This window comes from Folsomia candida, unplaced genomic scaffold (genome assembly GCF_002217175.1).
Source record: "Folsomia candida strain VU population unplaced genomic scaffold, ASM221717v1 Fcan01_Sc042, whole genome shotgun sequence".
NCBI lineage: Eukaryota > Metazoa > Arthropoda > Collembola > Entomobryomorpha > Isotomidae > Folsomia > Folsomia candida.
The window spans coordinates 165,773-189,991 of record NW_019091234.1 but is presented as its reverse complement, the minus strand read 5'-3'; the positions used below and the strand labels follow the sequence as shown (position 1 = coordinate 189,991).

At 39.0% G+C, this 24,219-nt stretch overlaps 6 protein-coding genes and 2 long non-coding RNA genes across 11 annotated transcripts; 4 read left to right on the top strand and 4 right to left on the bottom strand.

Moving 5' to 3' along the window:
- Positions 1-49: 49 nt before the first annotated feature.
- Positions 50-4,621, bottom strand: LOC110861542 (poly [ADP-ribose] polymerase 1). 3 transcript variants are annotated; one of them, XM_035844774.1, is made up of 8 exons: positions 3,954-4,621; positions 3,807-3,877; positions 3,513-3,654; positions 3,201-3,403; positions 2,922-3,100; positions 2,630-2,799; positions 2,355-2,555; positions 50-553 (listed from the first exon to the last, which is right to left on the bottom strand). In XM_035844774.1, exons 1-8 carry the CDS (start codon positions 3,982-3,984, stop codon positions 435-437), a joined length of 1,116 nt encoding a protein of 371 aa, XP_035700667.1. In that variant the 5' UTR covers positions 3,985-4,621; the 3' UTR covers positions 50-434. The 3 variants fall into 3 exon arrangements, with proteins under 3 accessions (XP_035700667.1, XP_035700669.1, XP_035700668.1); XM_035844776.1 differs by having other exon boundaries at positions 2,479-2,555; XM_035844775.1 differs by lacking the exon at positions 50-553 and adding an exon at positions 1,999-2,241.
- A 93-nt stretch (positions 4,622-4,714) lies between these two features.
- On the top strand, positions 4,715-5,559 carry LOC110861529. The gene is made up of 2 exons (XR_002549058.2): positions 4,715-5,191; positions 5,267-5,559. It is a non-coding gene; the product is annotated as an uncharacterized LOC110861529 (long non-coding RNA).
- LOC118433130 lies at positions 5,399-6,378 on the bottom strand. Its single transcript, XR_004833203.1, has 2 exons — positions 5,903-6,378; positions 5,399-5,821 (listed from the first exon to the last, which is right to left on the bottom strand). It is a non-coding gene; the product is annotated as an uncharacterized LOC118433130 (long non-coding RNA).
- An 11-nt stretch (positions 6,379-6,389) lies between these two features.
- LOC110861478 (ATP-binding cassette sub-family G member 5) lies at positions 6,390-12,452 on the top strand. Of its 2 annotated transcripts, none has more exons than XM_022110593.2 (14): positions 6,390-7,693; positions 9,144-9,482; positions 9,547-9,664; positions 9,746-9,797; positions 9,868-9,925; positions 10,016-10,209; positions 10,282-10,331; positions 10,408-10,561; positions 10,640-10,733; positions 10,818-11,077; positions 11,157-11,271; positions 11,361-11,460; positions 11,550-11,688; positions 11,768-12,452. In XM_022110593.2, the coding sequence occupies exons 2-14, from the start codon at positions 9,402-9,404 to the stop codon at positions 12,306-12,308; spliced, it is 1,956 nt and encodes a 651-aa protein (XP_021966285.1). In that variant the 5' UTR covers positions 6,390-7,693; positions 9,144-9,401; the 3' UTR covers positions 12,309-12,452. The 2 variants fall into 2 exon arrangements, with proteins under 2 accessions (XP_021966285.1, XP_035700666.1); XM_035844773.1 differs by lacking the exon at positions 6,390-7,693 and adding an exon at positions 7,713-9,005.
- Positions 12,453-12,584: 132 nt separating this feature from the next.
- Positions 12,585-13,993, top strand: LOC110861427 (protein AMBP-like). Its single transcript, XM_035844777.1, has 2 exons — positions 12,585-13,419; positions 13,495-13,993. Exons 1-2 carry the CDS (start codon positions 13,197-13,199, stop codon positions 13,647-13,649), a joined length of 378 nt encoding a protein of 125 aa, XP_035700670.1. The 5' UTR covers positions 12,585-13,196; the 3' UTR covers positions 13,650-13,993.
- Positions 13,854-17,593, bottom strand: LOC110861479 (putative peptidyl-prolyl cis-trans isomerase dodo). The gene is made up of 3 exons (XM_022110594.2): positions 17,380-17,593; positions 14,371-14,791; positions 13,854-14,171 (listed from the first exon to the last, which is right to left on the bottom strand). The coding sequence occupies exons 1-3, from the start codon at positions 17,435-17,437 to the stop codon at positions 14,162-14,164; spliced, it is 489 nt and encodes a 162-aa protein (XP_021966286.1). The 5' UTR covers positions 17,438-17,593; the 3' UTR covers positions 13,854-14,161.
- Positions 17,594-18,513: 920 nt separating this feature from the next.
- On the top strand, positions 18,514-19,909 carry LOC110861483 (E3 ubiquitin-protein ligase PPP1R11). The gene is made up of 4 exons (XM_022110599.2): positions 18,514-18,685; positions 18,860-19,136; positions 19,223-19,355; positions 19,431-19,909. The coding sequence occupies exons 2-4, from the start codon at positions 18,996-18,998 to the stop codon at positions 19,571-19,573; spliced, it is 417 nt and encodes a 138-aa protein (XP_021966291.1). The 5' UTR covers positions 18,514-18,685; positions 18,860-18,995; the 3' UTR covers positions 19,574-19,909.
- Positions 19,910-19,994: 85 nt separating this feature from the next.
- Positions 19,995-24,199, bottom strand: LOC110861482 (F-box/WD repeat-containing protein 5). The gene is made up of 11 exons (XM_022110598.2): positions 24,021-24,199; positions 23,705-23,946; positions 23,448-23,605; positions 23,200-23,374; positions 23,064-23,115; positions 22,669-22,765; positions 22,027-22,582; positions 21,675-21,934; positions 21,433-21,611; positions 21,098-21,344; positions 19,995-20,741 (listed from the first exon to the last, which is right to left on the bottom strand). Exons 2-11 carry the CDS (start codon positions 23,940-23,942, stop codon positions 20,628-20,630), a joined length of 2,076 nt encoding a protein of 691 aa, XP_021966290.1. The 5' UTR covers positions 23,943-23,946; positions 24,021-24,199; the 3' UTR covers positions 19,995-20,627.
- Positions 24,200-24,219: the final 20 nt, after the last annotated feature.

The following is a 24,219-nucleotide window of genomic DNA, read 5'->3' as shown; positions in this document are numbered from 1 at the left end:
GAAATACTAATAAGTGGGTTCTCAAGATTCCACTTACCGTGTCATCATCATTACCCCGACGAGAATTGATTCTGTTCTTCGTGTGAGACGAGAGTGAAAGTATTCATGCAGTTCACTCTGAAACGTACACTCCATCCAGTCAAGCATTCCAGACTGCTTACATATTACATGTCGGTGCACTCCTTCCAGTCCAACTTAATCGAATCACAACGGGGTATTAAAGTTCACTCGATTATTTATTCCGTCCGTCCGTTTCGACTCCCCAAAAACTATACAAGTATATAAATACAAAGCAGCTTATTATTGCTCTTGCTTATTGAAATAATTTTATTAGTTTCATGGCCAATTTGTTATAAATTCCTGCACTCGCGACTACAGTCAAAGGTCACTGGGATTGTTGCACTTGTCGTTGAAACTTGGGATTCTATTGGAGTTTAAAGTTGAGCCAAGTGGAGGCATAAAGTAGCCGTCTGTCCACCCCCTCGTCTAGTCTGGTCCGTAACTGGAGTGAGACTGACAACTTTCTCTCTCTCTCCGCTACCCGGAATATGATCTGGAACAAAGGGAGAAATCAGTGAGGGAAGGACTGAAGGAAAAGCAGGCAACAACATGAAAGGACTGAACAGAGGATGACTGCTGACAAGGACCAACCCAGTCGTCGGTCCTTGTCAACAGTCATCCTCTGTTCAATGGATATTTGGATATTCCGTTGTTGCGAACGATTTCATGCAGGAAAATCACAAAATGTTTTCACTTTGGAACAAGGTACGTATACGCAGAACAGAACCATCTCCAATGAATGCATATACATACGTACGTACACACGGAAATAATTTGAATGTTTTCACTATCCAGTGAAGTGAGTGAGCAGAGCTCAGCAGGTAGGATGAAAGTGAAACTTGAGACGAGGATTGGAGGAGGCAGAGAAAGCGAAAAGATTTGCGATACAAAAGTTCTCTCCTTTGTTTTCCCAACGACTTTCCCTCTCGTCTTTTCTCAAAAATGGGAAGGAGGCGAACGAGTGAAGCTGGGAAAGCGCAACAGATTGACTTCTTTCTTCTTTTGAAGAAGGGGACGACACAACAATACTAACTTTCGCTTATGGAGAATGAAGAAGCTCTTTTGTGTGTCGTAGTTACTTGAGAGATGTAAATTGTCCATCCATGCGCTCCCTCCATTAGAAATGTCCTCCGTCCGAGTGACTCAAAGTGGTGAAAGTAGATAAGTGAACGTGAGGAATAAGAAAACTCATCCTCAGTCAGGCCAGCTTCCTCATTTTCACTTCCTCCTTCTTTTTCCGAACGACCATTTTATGCACTGACGGAATGAGAGGATGAATATGTAAACAGATCTCTTCACGGTGACATCTGTTTCCTGATCCTCTTTTCCGGAAAATAAAAATCAGAAAAAAACACAATCGAGATTTACGACGCTATAAATATGGCGAGGTTGAAATTGAGAAAGTTGAGATCTTCTGTCACACCCACCCATAAGTCATCACCACCGCACGATATCATGTCATCATATTTTTAGATTGGAATGCATACAAACAAAAAAAAATCTCTAGAGTATCATCTGAATTTCAATCAAAAACGAATATTGACCAAAGTAAAAATAAACATGAGCACGGGAGATGAAACCTATCGGCGTATCTAAAAAAAATATGTAGAAGCAGCATCCGACACAAAGTTGTCGTGTAGTCGAGAAATTCAAACAAGAAAAAGAAAAAAAGTTTCACTACAGTTTGACATTTTCCATCAAGTTATTTGTTCCTCCAGAAAAGCAATAATAGGAGTAGAGAGCCGAAAAGAATACACAATACATATACAAATGGTCACGACATGACGGTGACGACCGTCATGGATAGCATAATATAGTGCACCCTTGACGCTTGGCGAGAGAATGACATCATCATTACGTGGTATTTGCTATGTGTATGGGGAGTGTGACGCAATGAAAAGCAATTTGAGAATAGATGGGACCAGACAGGAAGGAGGATTATTTTACAAAGAACTACATAGTTTACTCTCTTTGTTTCATGGAAAATTTGTAATTCTGTTTCCGGGAAAAGATAAATAAATCGGCTTTGAAGAATTAGAATCATTCGAAGGCAAAGGAATAATAGTGAGTGAATGACAAACAAGGCCAACGCAGTGGCTTTCAGATCGATTATAACTAAAACAAAGGACAATAAAAACAGTTTGAAACAGGTTCCCTACGTTCGAATAAATACAGTCTTGCCTAAAAGTAAAATTTGGAACCATATTCTTAGTTACTATAAATACTGATAAACATAGGTTCCGCTCGTACATATATGCCAACATTTAGACAACTTTTTTAGTTTTGAGCTCGACCTGAAAACGCTACTTGCGCGTGTCTCGAGCTACACGATGACGGGTATGTGCAGATCCAGTAGCTCAAAAGATACTTTTTTGCAACAATATCAAATTCGAATCCAACGGTGGTCAAGTCACTCACAAAAGCTGGAGAAAGTATAGGAATTTTGTTCTCTTGAGCAAAGGTGATCCGTTTACTGGTCATGGATTCCACTTCGGCTAATAATAGAAAAGTCGTACCTAGTCAAACCTCAGCTATATAATGTATTTTGTAGGGTTATGTCGGGGTATACCTTGTGTTGCAAATATTGCAGATAATCCAACTCCCAAACGAGTCACCACTTTTCCTCCAAACTGTTCAATTTTGGTTCTTACTTCACCAATCTGGGCAAGTGTCAAGGTGTCCGAGATTAAGAACTTGAGATTGAGCAAGGGCAACTTGTCCATTTTTGGAAGACACAACCTGCAAAATAAATTTTACAAAATGCATAAATGAACATCTTATGCAAAAAGTGTTAAAGATGACCGTGTCGCTTTAGCGTCTCGTAAATATGTTCAAACATTTTCTACAGGTCAACCACTTACGCATTAATATTTTCCTGCTCCGGAAGATTTTCTGGTTCCTGAAGGCTTGGTAATTTGCTGACAAGCATTTCCAAATCTTCCTTTTTCAGCCACGAAATTCCGCTAATGCTGTTCGCGTTATTGTAAAACCGTAAGTTAAGACGATTTGCAGTAAAACAATCAACATGGTGCCAACGATCCTACGGGGTTCAGTAAAGCAAATACAGAAATCAGTGTAAAGATTCAGTAATTACGAATAATTGTTTAATTGCAATTAACTATACTTATATTTATGCTTACCAAACATCCCATTGGAAGGCGTTTTGCTCTCTGCGATGTGTAATCCTTTTGTGAAATGCGAACTTCGTCTTTTACGATCCGTCCCTCACAAGAGATGCAGTGGCTCTTATTAGATTTTGCATATTCGACACTAAATTCCCCAGAATTCTCAATCACTTCCCTTTCCACGGGTCCTGCAGTAACAGTTTCTGGAATTTGACCACCTATTAAATTAAATAATATTCTAATCTAATATCCATTTACAACATACATAAATACATACAATAAGGGCAATAGTTTCAGAATTTTGTAGAAATAAAAAAGTTTTCTCACCAAAACATTTTGCGAGGAGTTGTTGGTCTTCTGATTTCAACTCATCAAACTTTCCAATCTCAGCTTGAGTAACATTTTTATGCTTCTTGAAGAAACAGGAGACATGGAACCAATGAGCATCCATTCCGCTGTGACGACTAGCCTGAACCAATATGAAGTTAAATATAATTTAATTCAAATGGTATTTTAATAATGGTGTTTTAATTCAAAATTTTGCATTAACAATAAATGACTATTATAAGAACTTATTGTTAGTTATAATAAAAATGCGATTTCAATTTTAAAACTATTTACCTGGACCAAGTTGGCCAGTCGAAGTGTACCCTTTGTAATTGGACCGTGACATCCACGACATACAGAACGACCTTGAATTACAAATTGTAAATAATTATAGTTGGAAGAATATGTACTGCAAAAACAAAACTTCCATTGGTTTATTACCACTTTTCGCATATTCCGTAAGGAATCCCATCTTGCGCAGAAATGGATTGCTAAAAATGACTCTGCAATTAAATGCTTTTTAGTTAATAATGCTAAAATTTGGATGAATTAAAATTAAGAAATTAAAAATTGAAACGCAAAGAATTTGAGAAAGTGGAAGGAGTGTGGCAAGGGCGAAGGAAGGGAACGAACTAACGGCCAAGCTGAAGGGCAGGGCAAAAGTAAGACGCGAGTGAAAATTTGTGAAAAGCGGAGCAAAGGTCAATCACCGCCGCCATTCTTCTCAAACTCTGGATTCTGATTCTTATTAAAGTTTCGAATTATGTCACCACACTTTAATTTTAACTTTAAGGTCATCCTCATATTACGCAATATTTAATATTTAAAGACTACGTGTGGAAATGGATATTAGCATGATTTCGTAAGCATACATATGTCCTTGTTGGTCAATGAATTAAATATAATTATGAATTTTAAAATTTGAATCATTCTGTAGACATTGGGAAACAACGAGGTAAAATCACTGACCCATATCGTCATTATGATACGCAAAACTTAAAAAGTTACATTGATATCTATTTTACCTGTATTCTATTCTGGTGTGTAAAATAGATGCATCATGCATGTATGCGGCTCCATGCCATTAAATGGAATGCTTCACCTTGAGAAATCCAATTCAGTTTTTCCTATCTTTTTTTCTTCTTGAGCTGTCCTACTAAACTATATAGCACTACTTATGTGCTAACGTACTTACTTGACTACTAGCAATTTATTTGGCATAACCCAGCTGCTGTCATGCTGGAAAATTTGCACTCATTTCACTCCATTATACAAAATGTGAAGGAAACTAATTAAAAGGTCATCCCCTCTTTCTAAATGGCCACTCTGTTTAAAGAGGTGAAAAATTTCCTCGGAATTTTGGCCCGGCATATTTTTGACCACATCCAAGATAACTTTCAGATTGAGTCGGTAGTTTACTTTGCATGTAGAGTGGCCACCTGGCCGTGTCGGCTATTTCGTCGAATTGTGACCAAGTGTAAACGGTGTTTCGACTGTTTTTGTGATTTTCTGGTGGACATTTTCTACAAATGTGTACATCTCGCCATAGCCATTCTACTACTGGCATTATTCCCGATTCTATTCCTCTTTATCATGCCCTTGTACGCGAGACGGTTTGTTTGCAGATTTCAAGCCTCGTAAACCAAATTATAAACCAAATTGCTCAAATACAATGACAGGTAATAAAAATAGTCCTGCCAAAGACTGTAAATTTTTTAATTCTTTGCCATCAGTAATCGTATTTCGAATTTCAGAAGGAATCTGCTCTAATCAGGCGAGCTTTGATTATCAGTCATCAATTGATGGAAGGATACTTAGAAGGATGACCGGGACCTAAAAATTCCTGAAATTATAGTACAGATATTACACTGCAGTATTGTTGGACGATTTATTATTTTTTATAAAATATTGCCTTCACGATATTATTATGTAATACAGACGAGGAGACAAATAATTCTCTCCAGAAAAATTAGAATAGACGAATGACATGATGATAATATACGATAATTAATAATAAAGCCGGCACTTTAGTCATATTGATTAAAATTATGAGACTAGCAAGAATGAAATATTGATTTGATGAGTTTAAACTCATCTCATCTTCCCATCGAACCCATTTAAAAAAGCAACATCATAAGACTAGATCTTCTCTTCTTTGATGTACATAACTCCTGTCTTTCAATCTCATTTCATCTGCAAATAGAAGCCTCCTCTCGTCGTCATCATCATCATCAATTCCTTGATATTGTTCCTTCCCTATTGTATCGTCGTCCTCATGTACACATAAATAAATCCGTCACGGGAATAAACTGGGAAGAAGAAGAACAGGACATTATTGCAAGTCAACCTGGTAAAAGCAATCTTTTAATCTCTCTCTCATGTCATCTTACCACTGTGTTGCTGGTTTCTTGTTCCTTGTGGTAAGATCCTGTCCATTGTTGGGGTTATTCACTTTCCTTATAATGTTCCCACTATCCGGTGAATTTGTAGTGCAAATGGTAGGCATATAGTGGTGGATGCCTAGTAAAAAAGGGTGAAGTTCCATTCCGCGGACCTGTGTGTGTTCAACAGGTGAGCTTTATTACACGGTCCTCGTACGTACGTCTTTTTACCTGTACGTCGAGCATCATAAGGACATACGCTTTCATTCTCTAGCATTCAAAGGTATTCACATTTTTTGTGCCTACAAATCCACTACTGGTCCCCCTCTCACTCACTCTCATTGTTACGTGTTGCTTTAAAAAGCTCAACTTTTTACCAGCCCAAACCTGAAGCAGCTTCATGTCCATTGGATTATTGGATTCGAGTATGTGTGTATTTTCGAACATTGAGCAGATAGAAATCTTCCAAGTTGACGCTATTATTTTATTCGTTGTCCGATCCCTTTCTTTCAGGGAATGGACCCATCATCTTCTTTATTATTATTTTCTTGGTCTTCTTGTGAGAATCAAAATTATCAGCACCATTGCAAACTCCTTTGCTACGACTTACGACAAACAAACATCAGTACCAACAAGAAGTGTGTAACCGCAAGTTCATTCTCTCATAATAAGATTCTAATCCCCAGTTGAATGGAAAGTGAGTGAGTGAAGCCCTTCCGTAAAACTAACAACAATCAGACTTGTTGTCTTGTCAAGTCAAGTGCCTGTGGTGGGGATTGGATGAAGAAAAGTTGAGCTAACGAAGCACCGCAATTTGCATTTATTATCACGGGCTCGTCATCTTCTTCTTGGCAGTACTCGCAACAGCAGCAGCAGGAGTAGAAAATTATCAAGTAGAATGGTTCAACGACGAGTCGAATATTGTATTTCAGTGGATGTGGACGAAGACGCAAAAATTCCGATCTGAAAGGGATTTGAAAAAGGCTTGGTTGAGGAATTTCACGTTGGACTTTTAATGTTCATAGAGCGGATTATTAAGCTATTAACAAGAATTCTGCAGTGTTTGGTGTTTTAGCAGTGAAGAAGAAGAAGAAGACGAGTTAAGTGTGGACTGCCCACCTGTGGCGTTGGTTCAAATAAAATATCCTCGTATTCAAAAGACTTTTGAATCAATTCAATAGAAGCATAAATTTTGCCTTGAAAGCAGTACAAACCGAGTTTTGTTTTATACACCGGTATTTAATTCTCATTGCCTTGTTAAAGTTTGGGTGGCATCAGAGTCGGCGTCGCAGAATTGGCATCTTTCTAGTAATAATAAGAAACGAGAAATACATTTCTGCAGATGAAGAGTGTACAAGACACAGATATTAAATCTTAAGAAATAATTGAAAATATTTTAAAGTTCTCAACTATACTGTTTCAACATTCGCTATTCAGAGATTCTGCGAGTCGTTGGTTGGGAAATACGCTACGGGATAGAAGAAACTGTATGCAACTGTTGCACCAAAAATTTAACCGTGTTTCCTTCAGTTTCACCTAAAATCCAATCATCTCACAAGGATAAAAGTCAGTGTTGCAAAAGCATGAGGAACGTGATGGTGTGATATTGTGCTGAATCCGGCCTGGCAAAATCATTAATCAGTCAATTCATTGAAATCATCAGAAAAATATTATCCTCAACAAAGTGCGACTCTAATCTGGCGAGAGTGCAAACAGGAAATATTGTAATTAGACCGCTAACGAGTACACGAAAGTGTATTATAAATAATGACGCCGCAGCAGTGGTTGTAAAGTCTTCAGGTGAGAAATATATATTGGAAGCTTCTTCGAACTTTCGTGACTAATGTAAGTGCTCAAATATTTGCACATAGAGGAAAGAAACGTCTAATTAATTCCTAACGGTGCTCGATATTGCTGCTAATAATTTTTGGTCGGTGGTGAGACATGGTTGGTGTTCAATCATTAAGAAGCGAGACAAGTTCTTTCAGTTTTTGCATCATATTACTTAAAAAATCTGTAAAGTTCAAAAGTTGTCTCTCTCGATTATAAGAAGTCAAGTTCTCTGAAACTTTTTGACCATTTTTCCCATTCTTCACGAGACGCACCTCTAAACCGGTTGGATTATTATATCCTTCAAAATCACGGATTTTAAGCCGGCGAGGCGACACAGTCATCATCTCAATACATAAATCTTTCTCTCCGGCTTTAATCGTCTCCAACTTTGCCTGTGATCAGTGGACTTGCAAAGAAAAGTAATCTTAAGTCAAGAGATTTTGGACAAAACAATAAAAACTCTTTACACATTTAGACATGTGCACATTGTATTTGTACCACTGCGAGATGGAATTAAGAGTCGAAATCAGCCAGCATGACATTCATCACAATCTCATTATTGCAATTACATCCATTTTACATACATCCTTATGTATCCTGATTTAACCCTGAGCTTTGTGTACGCAGAAATAGTCCACGGTTCGTGTAGGCAGACACGAATTTATTAGCCAAGTAGCAGATATTGTTGTCCGACCCCAACAGTTTTTACTTTATCTGTGATGCAATATGTTATGGGTACTCTTCATATCAATGCATTGTTCCGTTCGCATTGGCTGGCGTACGAACACTTCTGGCAAATGAACCCCGTTAAAAAATGATACAGTTATGCCTGACTTTTGTTCCACATTAAAAACGAATTCCTCATCCCACAACTGTCCACTCCCCAGTTGAGAGCATTATTATTACGTAGCGTTTAATATTGAAATGAGATTTGGGCTTTCTTTGCCCGGATACGTATGTAAGTAGTACATGTGTGTGTGTGTATTATAGGATTTCATGGTGTGGGTGTCATTGACTTTGACTGACTGATGATGGGAATGCATCTGTATTACGACACAACAGACACAACATTAACTGTCATGTCATTCATGGGATCATCATCATCGAATTAGAATTACTACGAGAGAAGTAGCACTGACTCCTATAAATAAATACGTATGCTAAAATCACACACCAACGACCAACAATGGGCCAGTCTCCACACGTATATTAAGTATGACGCCATGATTGTTGTTGTGTGGAGCCATTTCAATCCATTTCTGCAGTCTTAATAAAGAATGTATGTACATAATTGCATTGTTGTCTGCATGGCGAAAAGACTAATCTTTATTATAGAGGAGAATTCTTTATTTTAATAGTGCAATCTTTAAAAAAGAAGAATGGTACAGTTCTGCTTCTGTTTAATACACGTTCACAGGTGACTTAATCCAACGAGGGCTGCTCTCCATGCAATTTAATTGAATGAGACGACGTCCGAGAATCATTATCCACGCTGCGACCAACCCAACCCAACAATAATTAATGAAGACAATGCAATGGACGAGAATCATTAAATTGTTGTTCAGGGTGTGTTCCAGTGAAACACGAGGAAATTGACCGGTAACAATTGTGTACATTCTAAAAAATCCAAGGATCAAGAAACATTTTCATCCCGTTGAGAAACAAAGTTACAATAATGTCGACAATAATCGGTGGTGGGGGTGGAATCCAGTCGGATTATGTGCTGGAAATAAGCAACTTATACTTCACTGGCCATGTGAGCACTTACATAAAATAGTTGTCAACTGAACGTGGGTAAATTAGTGTCAATTCATTTCCAGATTGAACCACAAACGTGGTTGAAACAAATTACTGGAACAACCCGGACGGGACTTATTCTTCGCGATGTCTCTCTGGAAGTTGGATCTTCCAATATTATGGCCATTTTAGGTTCAAAAGGTATCACAATTGGTTCTAATACATAGGACAAATTCAGTGGTTTTACAAAAAATAAATAGAAAAATGTAATGTTTTTTGCAGGAAGTGGGAAGAAAGCTTTACTAGATATTATTGCTTGTCGTGCCAATAACGGGTGGGTGACCTCGACTTCACTCTTACAGTCATCGATATAAAACTAAAATTACGTTAATTTGATGCCACAGGTCCAAGAAAGGATACGTTCTGCTCAATGGAGTCAATATGAATCGAAGACTATTTCACGTGCGTACCTACCTATATTTAACTGCATCAACTTTCCACCATGATCTGACCAAAGTTACAACAAAATGTCGTTAATTTTGCTAATTACAGTCGACGTGTAGCTACATCACTGGACAAACGGACAAGTTTTTAATGCCTGGGCTGACGGTGCATCAGACGTTGCATCACGAGGCATGTCTCACTCTAAAAGTTCCTTCTTCCATGAGAAAGATACGCGTCCGTCAGATTTTGTCCGATGTTGCGCTCACCCAACTCGCCGGATCCACGGTGGACATGTTGACCCCGTAAGAAACTAATCAAAAAGGATGAAAACTTGTTGCGAATGGTAGCGTAAATGATGTATCGTTTACTCTTAGCTCTGAAAAGAGGAGGTTGGCCATCGGTCTGCACCTCATCAAGGATCCAGGTATTATTACATGGGAATCGAGATAAAAACCTTAAAACTCAAGATGACTTCTACAGAAGTATTTTACTTTTTGTAGTGGTCTTACTGTGTGACGAACCAGCTTGGGGCCTAGATCCTTTGAATACGTACTTTATCATATCAATTTTATCCAATTACACGAAAAAGTATGGCCGAATCGTCATCCTTACCATGGAGAAACCAAGGTCGGATATTTTCCCGTTCTTGGACAGGTAAAATTATTCTGTTCTGTTAATAATAATTTATGTACAAGCAAGTTTTTTTGCAACAACGTATTTTCTTATTCACAGAGTGACCTATTTATGTTTGGGGGACGTCGTATATTCTGGAAATACGAGACAAATGTTAGACTACTTCCGTAATATTGGGTTTCCTTGTCCCGAGGTGCGTGTATTTAAAAAAAATGTGGAATGAAATTATATTTGTAGACTTGCTCAAGAATAAAATATTTTTCATGTATTCTTACAGATCGAGAATGCCTTAATCTATTACTTGTGCCTCGCCACGGTGGATCGTCGATCGCATGAAAAATTTATCGAGTCCAGCAATCAAATAGGACTTCTGGTGGACAAGTTCAAGCTGGAGGGCAACTCGTTCCTGCGACTGAAAGGGGGCGGAGGCTCGCTGGATGACCAGATGAGCAGTACGCGTGGCATGGGCACGTCCGTCACTCCACTCCATGCATTCGGAAGACCTTCCGTTTTCGGAAAGATGGCCACACTCATGATGTAAACTAAACCTAAACCTAAAGCTGAATTGCACATTGCCTTAAAGACTTACAACGAACGTACATACGTATTTTTTCAGGCGAAATTATTCCAACACATTTTTGTTCAGCATGCAAGGACTTCACAACGTATTTTTTCAGCTATTTTTTCTACCTTTTCTATTCTTCCTCATGTGGATCTTCTACTTTGGAAAGGTAAACAATTCAACTTGCAGCGAGGGCAAAAATTCTCGAATCGTAAGTCGCATAAAGAGTTAAAATTTGACATCGTGTTTCACTCGTAGAACGACGAAACCCAAGCCATATTTGTCACTTATAACGGGCTCGTCCTAAATATTCTGTGTATTACCTACTTCGCCGCGGTGTGGTCGACATTGTTAACTTGTGAGTGGAAAGGCGTCTTCTATTGTACACTGCATAAGCAAGTAGATATACATACGTGTGGAATTCAAAATTGTGAATTGTATTACTAGTTGGACCCTTCCGAAAAATGTATTATCAAGAAGCCCGAAACGGGATCTATTCGGGTCCCCTTTTCATCACTGCTCACACAATATCCTCCGCCCCCTACGACGTCATCACTTGCTTGATCGGATCAAGAATAGTTTTCGAGTAAGTCGCAGACAGTAGTTCAATCCCACAGTTTACCCATGGCGATTTCTACCATGTGGCTCTTTTGTGCTCCCCACAGGTTGACGGGGCTCTCATCCACGTCGGACTGGCTCCTCCTCTTCCTCGTCCTCCTCGCCTGCTACACTATGGCGAAGCAACAAACGTTCGCTTCCATGCTGACCTTAAAGAACAAATTCTACGCGGTGGCGTTCCTCTCTGCGGGTCACGCCCTCCAAATAACGCTGGGCTCTTGCACGGTGCGAAGCATGCGAGGTCTCCCCGACTGGCAGTACTACTTGTCCTACATCACCCAGCCCCGCTACGCCTCGTCCTATCTGCAGGAACAGATCTTTCTCGAGTACAAGGATGTGAATCTGCGCTCGGTGGTGGGGTCTCGGGGGAATTGTTTCTCATCCTCGTTTTCCCCCGGGTGTCGCTATCTCAACGGGACACACTACTTGTACGACCGGTACTACACGCACTCGGTGGATCGAGACGATGTCAACACTTATCTCAACTTTGGAATTTGCTGGGCCTTCCCGGCCGTCGTATTCCTATTTTCACTCGTTGTATACGCTTTACCCCTTCCGACCCTGGTCAAACAAAAGTTTAGGGATTGACCAACCAAATTACTGACTAGGAATAACGGACTTGAACTAATCTACATATGTTTAATTTATTATTTACAAAATGACAAAATAATGCAACATGATTGTAATGCAAACTGAAATTAAAAGAATATATAAATATTTATATCATGCCAATCATTTTGTGAACTACGATAGGAATCTCACATTTATTTTCATGAACTTTTAGCAACTATGAATGTATGTATGTATACTGCATGGACAACTAAACAACAAAAATGTTTACAACGGCGATGCTGGTAAAATTGGTTTATGGGCCACAATAAACTATGACGAACCATTTATTTGTAAACTTTTCAGTTGTATTGTATTTGTAGGAGCAAATATTTGAGTTCGTATTGTTCTTTACAAATTAACCATGATTATTATTCCATTATTAATCTTCACCGTTCAACTCCAGTGCAGTTAGGATTGGAAATGAGTGTCACGTAATAAAAAGCACTCACTTACGCCAAGTACTATACCGTATATAGTCTATACATGTATGTATGTACAAAGTGCATACGACATGACACCAGCTATATAGCAGCATTCGTCAGATTTTAATACATTGATCATAAAAGTAGGTGTTCATTTTTAAAGACCAACGAGTGCTCGATAATAAATAACGCACCAATACGGTGTGAATTAAGAATGCATGGGAAATGTGGAGTCTGCTTATCCACCAAAATATTATTCGTGCTAACCTGGACGTCCCTGTGCGAAGGTAAGACGACTGATCTTATTTATAATGAATATTGGGTTGAGATTTGACTATTGCTTTTCAATATAAATTTAGGCACCGCGTTCGTTGATCGCGTATGTACCCTTGCCAAGTCCGAGGGGGAAAAATGTCCTTCCGGGGGTGGCGGCGAGGAAAAGATGTACTACTTCGACTCGACGAAGGAGAAGTGCACCTCCTTCACGTATTTGGGCTGTGCCGGAAATCAGAACAAGTTTGAGGCGTCGGACGATTGTATCGACTCGTGTCAGACGCCGTGGTTCATCAAGAAGAACAAGGAAGAGGACAAGAAGAACCCAGGGGGAGAGGAACCTCACAAAAAGTCGGACTGCTCCCTCCCATACGAAGCGGGACCATGTAAAGGTACGTGTGGAGTCTAAATTTCTAATTGAATATTAGTGACCATTGAAGTCATTATTAGTGGTCAAATATTTCCAGCTCTCATCACCATGTGGTACTACAACTCTGCGCAGGCAGCCTGCGAGGTTTTTGGTTATGGTGGGTGCAACGGGAATGGCAACAAGTTCGACAGCAGATTAGAATGTGAAACCTTCTGTGGAGATAATCCAGAAGTCAAGAAGAAAAGTAGTTAGTGACTGACAAAGCATGATGAGGTCCGTTATGGACGAAAATATTTTCACGTGCAGCTTCAATTTAGGTATTATGAAAACCATATAGCTCAATAAACTCAATAGTTTCGCTGAATTTGGCTGAAATGGATTGTGTCGGTTGCAATTAATGCTTATACGAAGCGAGCATTAAACCTTCTGGACATCACCGATAACGTAGAGCTATAGTTATGTACATAGACACACATGCTACTTTATTTCTTGAACTGATCACATAATCACGCGTTATAATTGCGGGCAACTATAGTAAGTAAATGGAACATCGCAAAAATAGAAAAAACGAGTTAAGCTTAAAAACATGTTTTAAATCTCAACACATCATTAACGGGATTATGGTCATAATACAATAAAAGACAGTTCTCAAGTCGAGAATAGTCCAAAATTACATTTATACAATTAAGTAACTCGTTCATCGTTAGATCAGTGGATTGATTCTCTTCCAACAGTTCTTACGTACTTAGCTGCGTTGTGGGTTCTTAAGAAAAGCTAAAATTAAATTAAAAAGAGAAGTAAATCTGAATTAAACTTTTTACATAACTATTTTTATTATTATTTTGATCAGAGAAAGAGAAGAGAAGTGTTTGGATATTTTAATACGTTTCAAAAATTCTTGTAAAATAGGTATTTTTTCATGCTGATAACAAAAACGGAAATAAATGTTTAAATACAATATGTAAATTATTACTCTGTTCTCAAAATGAGATGAACTCCGCTGTCCGTCTCCACAATGTCCGACATCTCTCCAACTTTGAGTGCGAAAGTTGCATCTTCGAAGGGCTTCTGCATCGCTCCTCGTCCAAAGGGACCCAAATCTCCGCCTCGTTTGGCAGATGAACAGTCGGAATATTTCGTGGCAAGTTCAGCAAAGGAAACGTCCCCGCTTTTGATGGAATCTCGATATCCGGCCAAAATGTCGAGTGCTTCCTCCTTGGTTCGAGTAATGTTATCATCCCGCCAGGACGAGGGTCGTCGAGAATCGCGATGTTTGACGAGAATGTGGCTCGCTTGGATGGTTTGAGGCCCACCACCTGATGACCGTTCCGCCGGCTTCGTGGGGCAGTGCCACTGGCTCTCTTTTGTGAACAGGTTCAGATAGTAGGCTTGGCCTGGAAGATGAAAAAATAAATAAATATTTGGCTTATTGTCATAAAATTCGAGTCATATCCAGTCAAAAGTTTCAAGTACAAGAACATAGAAGAACAACAACATCAACAATGAGCAATTGTTGCTGGCAAAATATGTCACTAACTGCATATTTATATTCTCATCCGTGGTTAGCAAAATATAATAAGTATCCGACGTAAGCAGTATTTAATGGGAATTCTTACCCATTGTTCGTCATTATGTAACTTTTATATTTGTATTTTATGATTAACCAATGTCCCTCAACCTACGGAAACTGCTCCGCAGAACGAGTTTTTTTCTTCATCACTTTCTTTCTACAATTTGATCCTAGTTGTCTCAAAAAATTATTTTAAAATGTTTCTTCGACAAACCAAATTTTTTCCGGTTTTAGTCGTTCTGCTTTTCTTTACTCTCCTCGTGTCGACAACGGTAGGAACCGTAAATTAAAAATAAGCATTATTATTAATAGCTACGAGTAAATTGTATTTATTAATGTGAGCGCAGGTTGGTCACTACGTGGAGAATAATTTTCTGGGACCTACCTGTCAATCAAATATCGTGGAGTACTCGAGCATCCCAGACTACGACCAATTCGTCAAGGAATGCGATCATGAAGTGAAACATGTAAGAAATTTTCACACACTAACTGAATCTGATTTTGAATTATAATTATAATGGACTTTTGTTTCAAAATAGTGCCGTCCGCTCTGCATCATGTCCAAATTAGGAATGGTAATTTTGTAAACATGAATTTTTTTATGCAAATCAACCCACCAACGTAATGAATTATGTGTTCAGATGAATACGGAAGGCTATTTTCTACCTGGTCATTCAAAATCCGTCCTACAAAGCATTCTGCCCCCGGTGCAGAACAGATTCAGGGCTACGGAGCTTACGGGCGCATACGAGTCTTGCTCGCTCTCCTTCAATTTCAGTACGTCCTCAGTCTCACAACGCTTTAACATTTTTTTAAGTTTAAAAATACCTTGTTTTAAGATGACGACCTCGGGGTGACGGAGGGATGTGCGAGTTATGCCCCCTTATTCGACTGTTTTCGGAAATCTACCATTATGGTCGTACTATTATATGCATTCGGAGGAATTATGTATCGTTAAATTAAAAATTGAATGTGCGTAAATTCAGATTTGTGAGGGGATCAAAGCACCCGAGATAACATCCGAGATGGGTAACGCGGCAGACCCTTGGCCAGCTATTTTCATGAAACCAGGAGACACGGAAACCTCCCACAAATCAAATACCCCTGCACCCTTCGTCCCAGTCGCAGCAGCTGCATCGCCAAATCAAAATCCACCGGAAAATAAAAATCCTCAAAATCCATCACAGAATCAAACCCCTCAAACTCAGAACCAACAGCAGAACCAGGAAAAAGTTCCTCCTCCTCCTCCTTCAACGCCACAATCACCGACCTCTGGGGTGGGAAATTATGGTCAAATCGGGCCACCACAAAATCAGAATCAACAGCCAAACCAACAGCAGAAACTTGTTCCTACTCCACCCGTACAACAACAAATGATGGGTGGGTCACCACCAAACCCTGCGATGGGAAATTATGCTCAAATTGGGCCAACACAAAATCAGCAAATCGGCCAAACTCCAAAGAATTATGGTCAGCCTGCTCTGCCAACCTCCTCTGCGAATGCTGCCACGGGACAGTATCGCCAACCCCAATTTAACAATAACAATTATGTCCCTCAAACTTTTTACGGGCAACAAACGAAACAGCCACCTACTCAGTACGGTCAACTATCGAACCCTCCTCAACAATATTATGGGCAAATTCAAACTAATCCTGGCCAACCACCACCACCACCACAACCCCAGCAGCAACAATTTCGTCCACCAAATAACTATAATAATGATCCCAGACTGCAACCGTACAACGCCAACAACGTTTATAATCCCAATCCTCCATCGCAGCAGTTCAACAATTTTAATAGCAGTCCTTATCGAGGAGGAGGAGGTAGAATTGCAGAACAACCTCAACAGCAATTCCAATACCCACCACAACAACGCCCACCCGGGTATCAGGGTAGTGGAACATACTCTCCGCAGCAACTCCCCCCCTCGACCGGAGGTCAAGCTGGCTACTACAACCCAGGCGGGTACGGAGCAATTAAACCAGTCCCCCCACCCCCACAACAATCGTACGCTGCGCCACCACAACAACCTCAAAGACCTCAACAAGTGCAACAACCACAACAATCCGGTCCCATCAACTACATCCCTAATTACTCTGCCGCTGCCCCCACAGCCGGAACTCAGACCGGTTTGTACAATCAGCAGATGACTAGAAACTAAATTAACCCTACAAACTTGAAAGTTTATCAGAGACGGAACCGAATTACAAGAACAGACACGTTACCTAAACAAAATTTGTATAATTGCGCAGGTCACCATTCGCCTTTAGTCTTGATATGTACCAAAATAAACACGGTCCATTGAAATAGCATGAGTTTTAGTAAGTTAAATTAATTGCATGCAGAAGAGCAAAAAAAGAAGCTTATTAACTTGTAAGCTTTATTAATTAAAAGATGATGTAAACATTTACCACTTGACCGGCTGACTCGTTTTTCCCATCCGTCTGGAATAACTTCTTGGTCAGACATTTCGCAAGTTTTTTGAGCGGTGAGTGGGTGTGGTGGGTGCAATTGAGTTTCGAAAACCGGTGGAAACAATTACACGGCACATACGAAGTTGATCTTCGTGACACGGTTTCTCTCTTAAAAAACCACCACCACCGCAGCACCGGAAGAACAGGCTCACTTTCCCCAGTCAATTTTGCCTACCTGCAGATCTGCACGACCTCGCTAAATTGTATCTTGTAAATTCTTCAGGGTTGGCCAAGATACTTTGTTTCAAAGATACAAGATACAAGATACAAAATATTTTAACGAAACCTTAAGATACAAGATACTAAATACAAATAATTAGAGTTACACAAGATACAAGATACAAGATAGATTTTATCTGCTGTGATCCCAGATACAAGATACAAGATATTTATTTGAAATAATTTTTTCAAGATACAAGATAAATTATTCGGAGCTTGCAAAAAAACATGAAATAACCAAGCACCACTTGATTTTTTGTATTGTAGCCGAGTAACTTGTTAATATGATAGTATAGACTCATAGCTTGCATTGTAATTTATAATGCAAGTCCTCACCCTCTGTTTACAATTTATAAACAAATATGAGGATTTCATCATTGGTGACCCATACTGATTTTTTAAAATTATTCTATCGAGCTGAAATTATCATTACCAGTATATTCCGTTGAAATTTAGAATAATTGCTCTAATGGTGGTACAAATTAGGAATGTAATGCAAATTGCAAAATTTGCCAACGTGCGAGGGTTAATTTACTGTGGATGAATAAATATTACGACGTTATACAACAGAACCTTGCATCCGGCTCGGCAAAGCTGTACACTGAGGTTTTTAAATCTTCATAATTCCAAGTCTTAATACTACCAAATATGCAAGTTTCCCGATTTTTCACTAAAAAAGTATCTTGTATCTTGACTAGTATTTCAAATAAAATTTGGTTGAAATAAATTCTCCAGATACAAGATACAAAATACTTTTGAGAAACGTTCAGATACAAGATAAAAGATAAGATAAACTCTGTTACACAAGATACAAGATATATCTTGTATCTTGTTAAATTATCTTGGCCAACCCTGAAATTCTTGTATTGTATCATTTGTATCGCTAAATTGTGTATTTCTCCCATTTCCGATCCTATTCGGAGTAAAACTACTAGAAAATTCTAAATTAAGCAACAACTAAATTATCAATCACGGCTAAGCGCTAAGGATATTAGTCGGGACGGATTTCGTTACAATTAGATTGGTAAACGATTGAGCGAGCTTGTACAATAAATTAATAGTCGCAGTCGCTTATTTTTTTTGTTCGTCGAAATTTTTGTATCCCTTTTTTCCACCAGGGGTTAAAACTTTTAATTTGAATTGAAAGTATCATCTATTTCAAAATTTGTATCTCAAGTTATTTTAACCTCTATTGCAGTGTGGTTGGGTTGTTCATGACGCATCATCCAACGTCGAAATGTCAAGGACAAGTCATGCATAGGATCAGTTTGCAATGCTCATTCGTTGGCAAAGTAAAGAACTACTGAGGGCAATATAATAGAGCCTACGGACTAATGATGTCGCCTCCTGAGCGACGTGTGCGTACTAGTCCGACCCCCGTCATTAGAAGCTCCTCCCCCACGTCCTCGTTGACCAACTTGACGACCTCTTCCTCACATGCATCGACCTCAAATTCTACTCTCACCTTGACTGAGGTTAGTAAACGAGCCAGCAAAATTTATAACTCATTCAGTATTTATTCTGGATTGATGAAAATATTATTATTTACTTGCCCTTACAGACAGAGCCACCAAGACTCCATGAGCCTGCCCCCTCCGTTAGATTAGTTTTAAAGAAGCCCAAAAACTCTAAAAAAGTCAACTGGACCACAGAGACGGTTGATAATGAGCACATGGATAAGCGAAAATCAAAATGTGAGAATATGATGCTCGTAATATTTCACTCATAATATGAACCTCATAATAATACCTAATTAAATTGTTCGTCAGGTTGTTGCATCTACAAGAAACCGCACGTCTTTGGCGAATCTTCCTCCGAGTCAGAGGAGGACGAGTGTGAGAATTGTTATGGTCATTGCGAGTTGCGGAAACCTCCTCCTCCTCCACCCCCATCCGTTCCTCCCGTCTCATAGCCCTCCCGGACCCCATCCCCAGTGGACATACTAACATGAGTTGGATGCCGATTGTAAAAGTAATTTTGCAGTTGCGCACATATTCTTTCTTTAAAACTATTATCGATTGCCTAAATTTCGTAAACTTCTCGCTATCGTATACAGACTTTTAAATTTGCGCTTTGTCACGCCTTTCCTTGCACATCACAGTGGTGCAAGAACGAAAGAGACGAAGGAAAAATTAGATTAATGTTAGCTGATATGTAAATCGGTGTTACGGTCGGATACTAAAAGTTTCTACCGACTAGCTCGCATTCACGAGTAACAAATTTAATAAAGTAACATTAAATAATAAAATTGATGGTTTCGGTCTCTATTCTTGACGCATTATGTATATAATACAAATATGCAAATATGTATGTAACTGACAGTTGTGTAAGTATGCATTTTTAGTATCTTTATTATTTTCCTCTGATTTATTCAGCAACACAACAATTTACATATTATTAAAGCTCTAAAAGATCGATGATTTCGATTTTCAGTATGTAATTAATTATTAATTCTTCTGTTTCCGGGCACTTTTGGACTTTCTTAGCATTTCAAATAATAATCCGAGTTTTATACAAAATAGAAATGGGCGCAAGCCACTCATTCACTCGCTCATCGACACATGCATAATATATAATTTAGATAATTCCGTGCGGCTCAATTCGTATATCCGTCCTTGTTAAAGCTTTCGATTTACAGGATTATCCGTTCTGGACGGCTTAAATTACTAACTACCGGTTACTAACTGATATTAGTAAAATCACACTCTCAGCACACATATCAAATAAGTACGCTTGTGAACTGAATAAGAAACCGAAACTGTCGGCTTGGTATTAAGGAATAATTAGTGAGAGTATTAGTAGCACCACAGTTATAATAAATTCACTGGATTATTTCATATAAAAATGTTACGAGTAAAAAATAACACGAGTTAAGCACGCACTGCATCCGACTAGACCAAAACGGAGATGAAATTGGACTCGAATATGAGCGAGCTTAAACACCTAAAGTAATATTAGTGAGCTAATCACGACACCTTGGTAGAAACTCGCCCTTTTCTTAAATCGTATAGCGTTGTCCCTTTTTTCATTGTGGGGACATCTAGTCCGAGGCGCCGACATTGTGCCCGTGATCTCCAAATCTGTACCAAAAAAAAGTCGATAAATAATTATCCGTCAATGAATAAATGACTATTGTTTAGTGAGAATTGTACAATGATTCTGTCGAGTTTCAATTTCTTATCTCGGTCTGACTCTTCTGAGTTTTCAAGTATCTTACGTTTGACGCAATACATATATGTATGTAACTAAATTAATCATGAGTGCTAAGAAAGAGTATTTATAAGAAACCTGACTTGAAGTAACTTTAAACCCATTGTGCATTCGACCCCACTCTACCTGATTATTTCCCAACTCAATTGCAAATATACATCATAATCTCTCATCAAACTATTCAACAATGTTAGGAAATAACACCCCTCAAAACTGTTTCACTCACTTTAATGGTATTATCATCCGACACAGTGACGAGCATATGAGAATTCATAGGATTGAAGGCCACAGAGTTAACGACATCGTTGTGTGGGAGTTTAATCAGAGAGATTCCGTAATGCCTGTCCCAAACGTAGCCGTGCTTGTCTTCCGCTCCACTCGCCACAAACTTGTCACACGTGTCCAAAAATATAAAGAAACATTCCTCGTTCGGAGTGTAGGCTCGATGTGCTTGACGCATCCTCCCCACTTGGCTGTGTAAGTGGAAAATTTATCAGTTCGAAATTTGGTGCCTAATGACCAGTGTAAAAATACTAATTATTTTATTATTAGCAATCTCACGTTATCGTTTTCAAGTCAATGACATGAATGTCAATTTCGCTCGCAATGGGAGGAGGGTCCAGAGGATTGGAAATTGTGTAGCCTTCCGGCCATGGACGACTATTTACATAAAGGTAGCGATGGTCAGGTGAGAGTGCCATTCCAATAATGTGACCGTGTAAATCAACAATGTGGTCGACCTAAATTCAATATTGACTATTTGAAAAGAAAACAAAAACAGCTTTTAAATTCATCGTTGGCACCTTATCAAATCTATCAGCAACAGCTTCATAATTTGCCCAGTTAATGTCTGGTTCATCCACGCCGTCCAATTCCATCTGCCTCCTCCTCTTGTACTCTTCAATCCTCTCTCTCACGCTAGGACCAGGATCAATTCTGCCGTTAAAGGTCATTGGCTTTATTCTCTTAAAACCAATCCTGTGAGGGGTGTAAGTTTCAGAGCTACACGTGAAAATTAAGAGCTTTTCGCGACCGTCCAAAATATAATCTTCTTCTACCGAAGCTGTCAATATACAAAAAAAATGTGTAAGCAATTAATGGGTGAGCTGTATAGATCAAATTGTTAAATAATCGTAAAATAACCATCCTGATTACCTCCCCTCCTGTTTTTATCCTCATCTGGACTAGTAGAAGAAGATGTTGCGTCATCCTCCACAGCGTCCATGTCATCACTGTAAAGTAAGTCTTCCATGGATGAAGAAGTCGTACTCGTTCCTCCTCGACCACCTCTCATTATTCCACCAGACAAACTTTCATCTACGCCAGGCGTCTCATTTCGGTAGGAATATGGTCTCGTGTTCCTGAATTCTTCCGAGTAATCAATATTTGCAATGTTATCCCGATGTTGCCAATTTGGATCCTGCAACCCTGCTGCTGGACCTTGATGTTCTTGCGAATTAATTTGGAACAGATTTTGACGTTCTGTTTGAAGACTGGAGAGTGGGTTTCCAGTTCTGGTATCTTTGGAACAAGACGGAGATTCTGAAGGTTTCCTGTCCTTTGGCATATTTTTGTCCTGCGGCGAGGAGTTTCCATCAACTTCTGGACCATCCACACAATTAGCGATCATTAACGATCGGACCGACGAGGCTTTTGGATTATAGAAAGTGTACAGCTCGTTTATGACAGCAGCGTGTTCGGATTGTGATTCCTTTGAAACAATAAAAATTATTGATTATTATATACGTAGAATGCTGACCATAAGGATAACAAACAACAAGGAGTCAAAATATTCACCTGAGAAGCCATATTCAGCCAAATAACTGACTTGCTGACCATATTATTTAACCATTGGTGTTTACCAGAGAGAAAAAACATGTCAGAGTACCAAGTTCTGAAAAAATAGCAAAATAGACGGGGTTCCCATTGGATGCGACTTTCAGAAGATTGAGAACAAATCAACATGGAAGTCACGACATGTTGAAATGTTAATTAAATTGGTAGGATTTTTCAGTGGTCAGTCAGCTAATTACGATTGATATTCCAGATAGCTTCGATTTTAATGTTTTTGATTAGCAACCTGTGCGAAATTATCTGCAGCCTCCACTTTTCAAGTAGCTTGATATTCATGGACTAGTTTTTTTATATACTGATTGGATTGAATATGAATTGAAGGAATAAACCATTCTTACCCAAAAATATCGTAAGGCTTGCTCTGAACTCTGCATTGCAGTTGAAATCCGTCTGTTGGATGGCCATTTTCATTATAAATTATCATATGCATATAAAAATTCGTTCAACCGAGGTTTTAATTGACACAATGGATACCTTTTAAACTTAAAACGCAAATCTCTCCTGAAGTGCTGTGATGTCCGAATAGTACGCCAGAAACAAGCAAAAGTGTATCGGATTCGTTAAACTGGGAAAACTGGGTGTACTTCCAACTGAAAAATTTCATGTTTTTCGAGAACTCTTCCCTCACCGGATGTCCACTCCTCCAAACCTGATCAAAAATACTTGTAGTACACGACCCTCATTCACAACTAGAATTGACTTTTTCTCATTATTTATAATACCACAATCTGGCCGTCCTTAGCGGATGTGGCGAATCGTTTTCCATCGTGGGAAAATGACACATGAAGCACTTGATCAGTGTGTTTGATCACCTCCTCCACCTCAATAGACGGCGTATCATCAATCAGTCGACGAAATTCACTTCGCCAACTTGCGTAATCTAAAAAACCAAAGAATTTGAAACATTGTATTGCTGTTTGTTGCACATGGGTTATTAGGTTGCAGAGCTAAAAAGAGCATTGCATCGGATGTATCTTACATGAAGGTCCTGGAAATAGACCAACTCCCACGTGAAAATGCCGATGGAAAAGATTCCTCCATAAAATCTCATCATCACAAATACCATTAAACCTCCAATTGGTTTTTGCTAGAGATCCGATATCCTTAAACTTGTTGAGATAGCTGAATACTTTGAGAATTAGAGAGTCTGGAAGATCCAACAGGGTCGTCGCAGTACTGGGGTCAAATTCTTCTACATCCAAAGGAGTAACCTCCATAATTCTTATACAAAAACAAAATTTATGTAAACTGACATGCGAAATGGAGCCAATGATGATTCAATAACTACGATTTACCTGATTCGATAATAATCAGCACTGCGACGTTGTTGACACCCATCAACTCTGAACTTACGTCCGGCTGTCCTTCAACTTGGGTAGAAAGGGGATAAATTTCGTAATGATGATTGAAGTTGTTTTAACTGGAAGACTAATTAGCAAAATAAAAAAACCAAGACAAAAGAGAGATGTTATTCATCAACTGCTGATGGAGTGA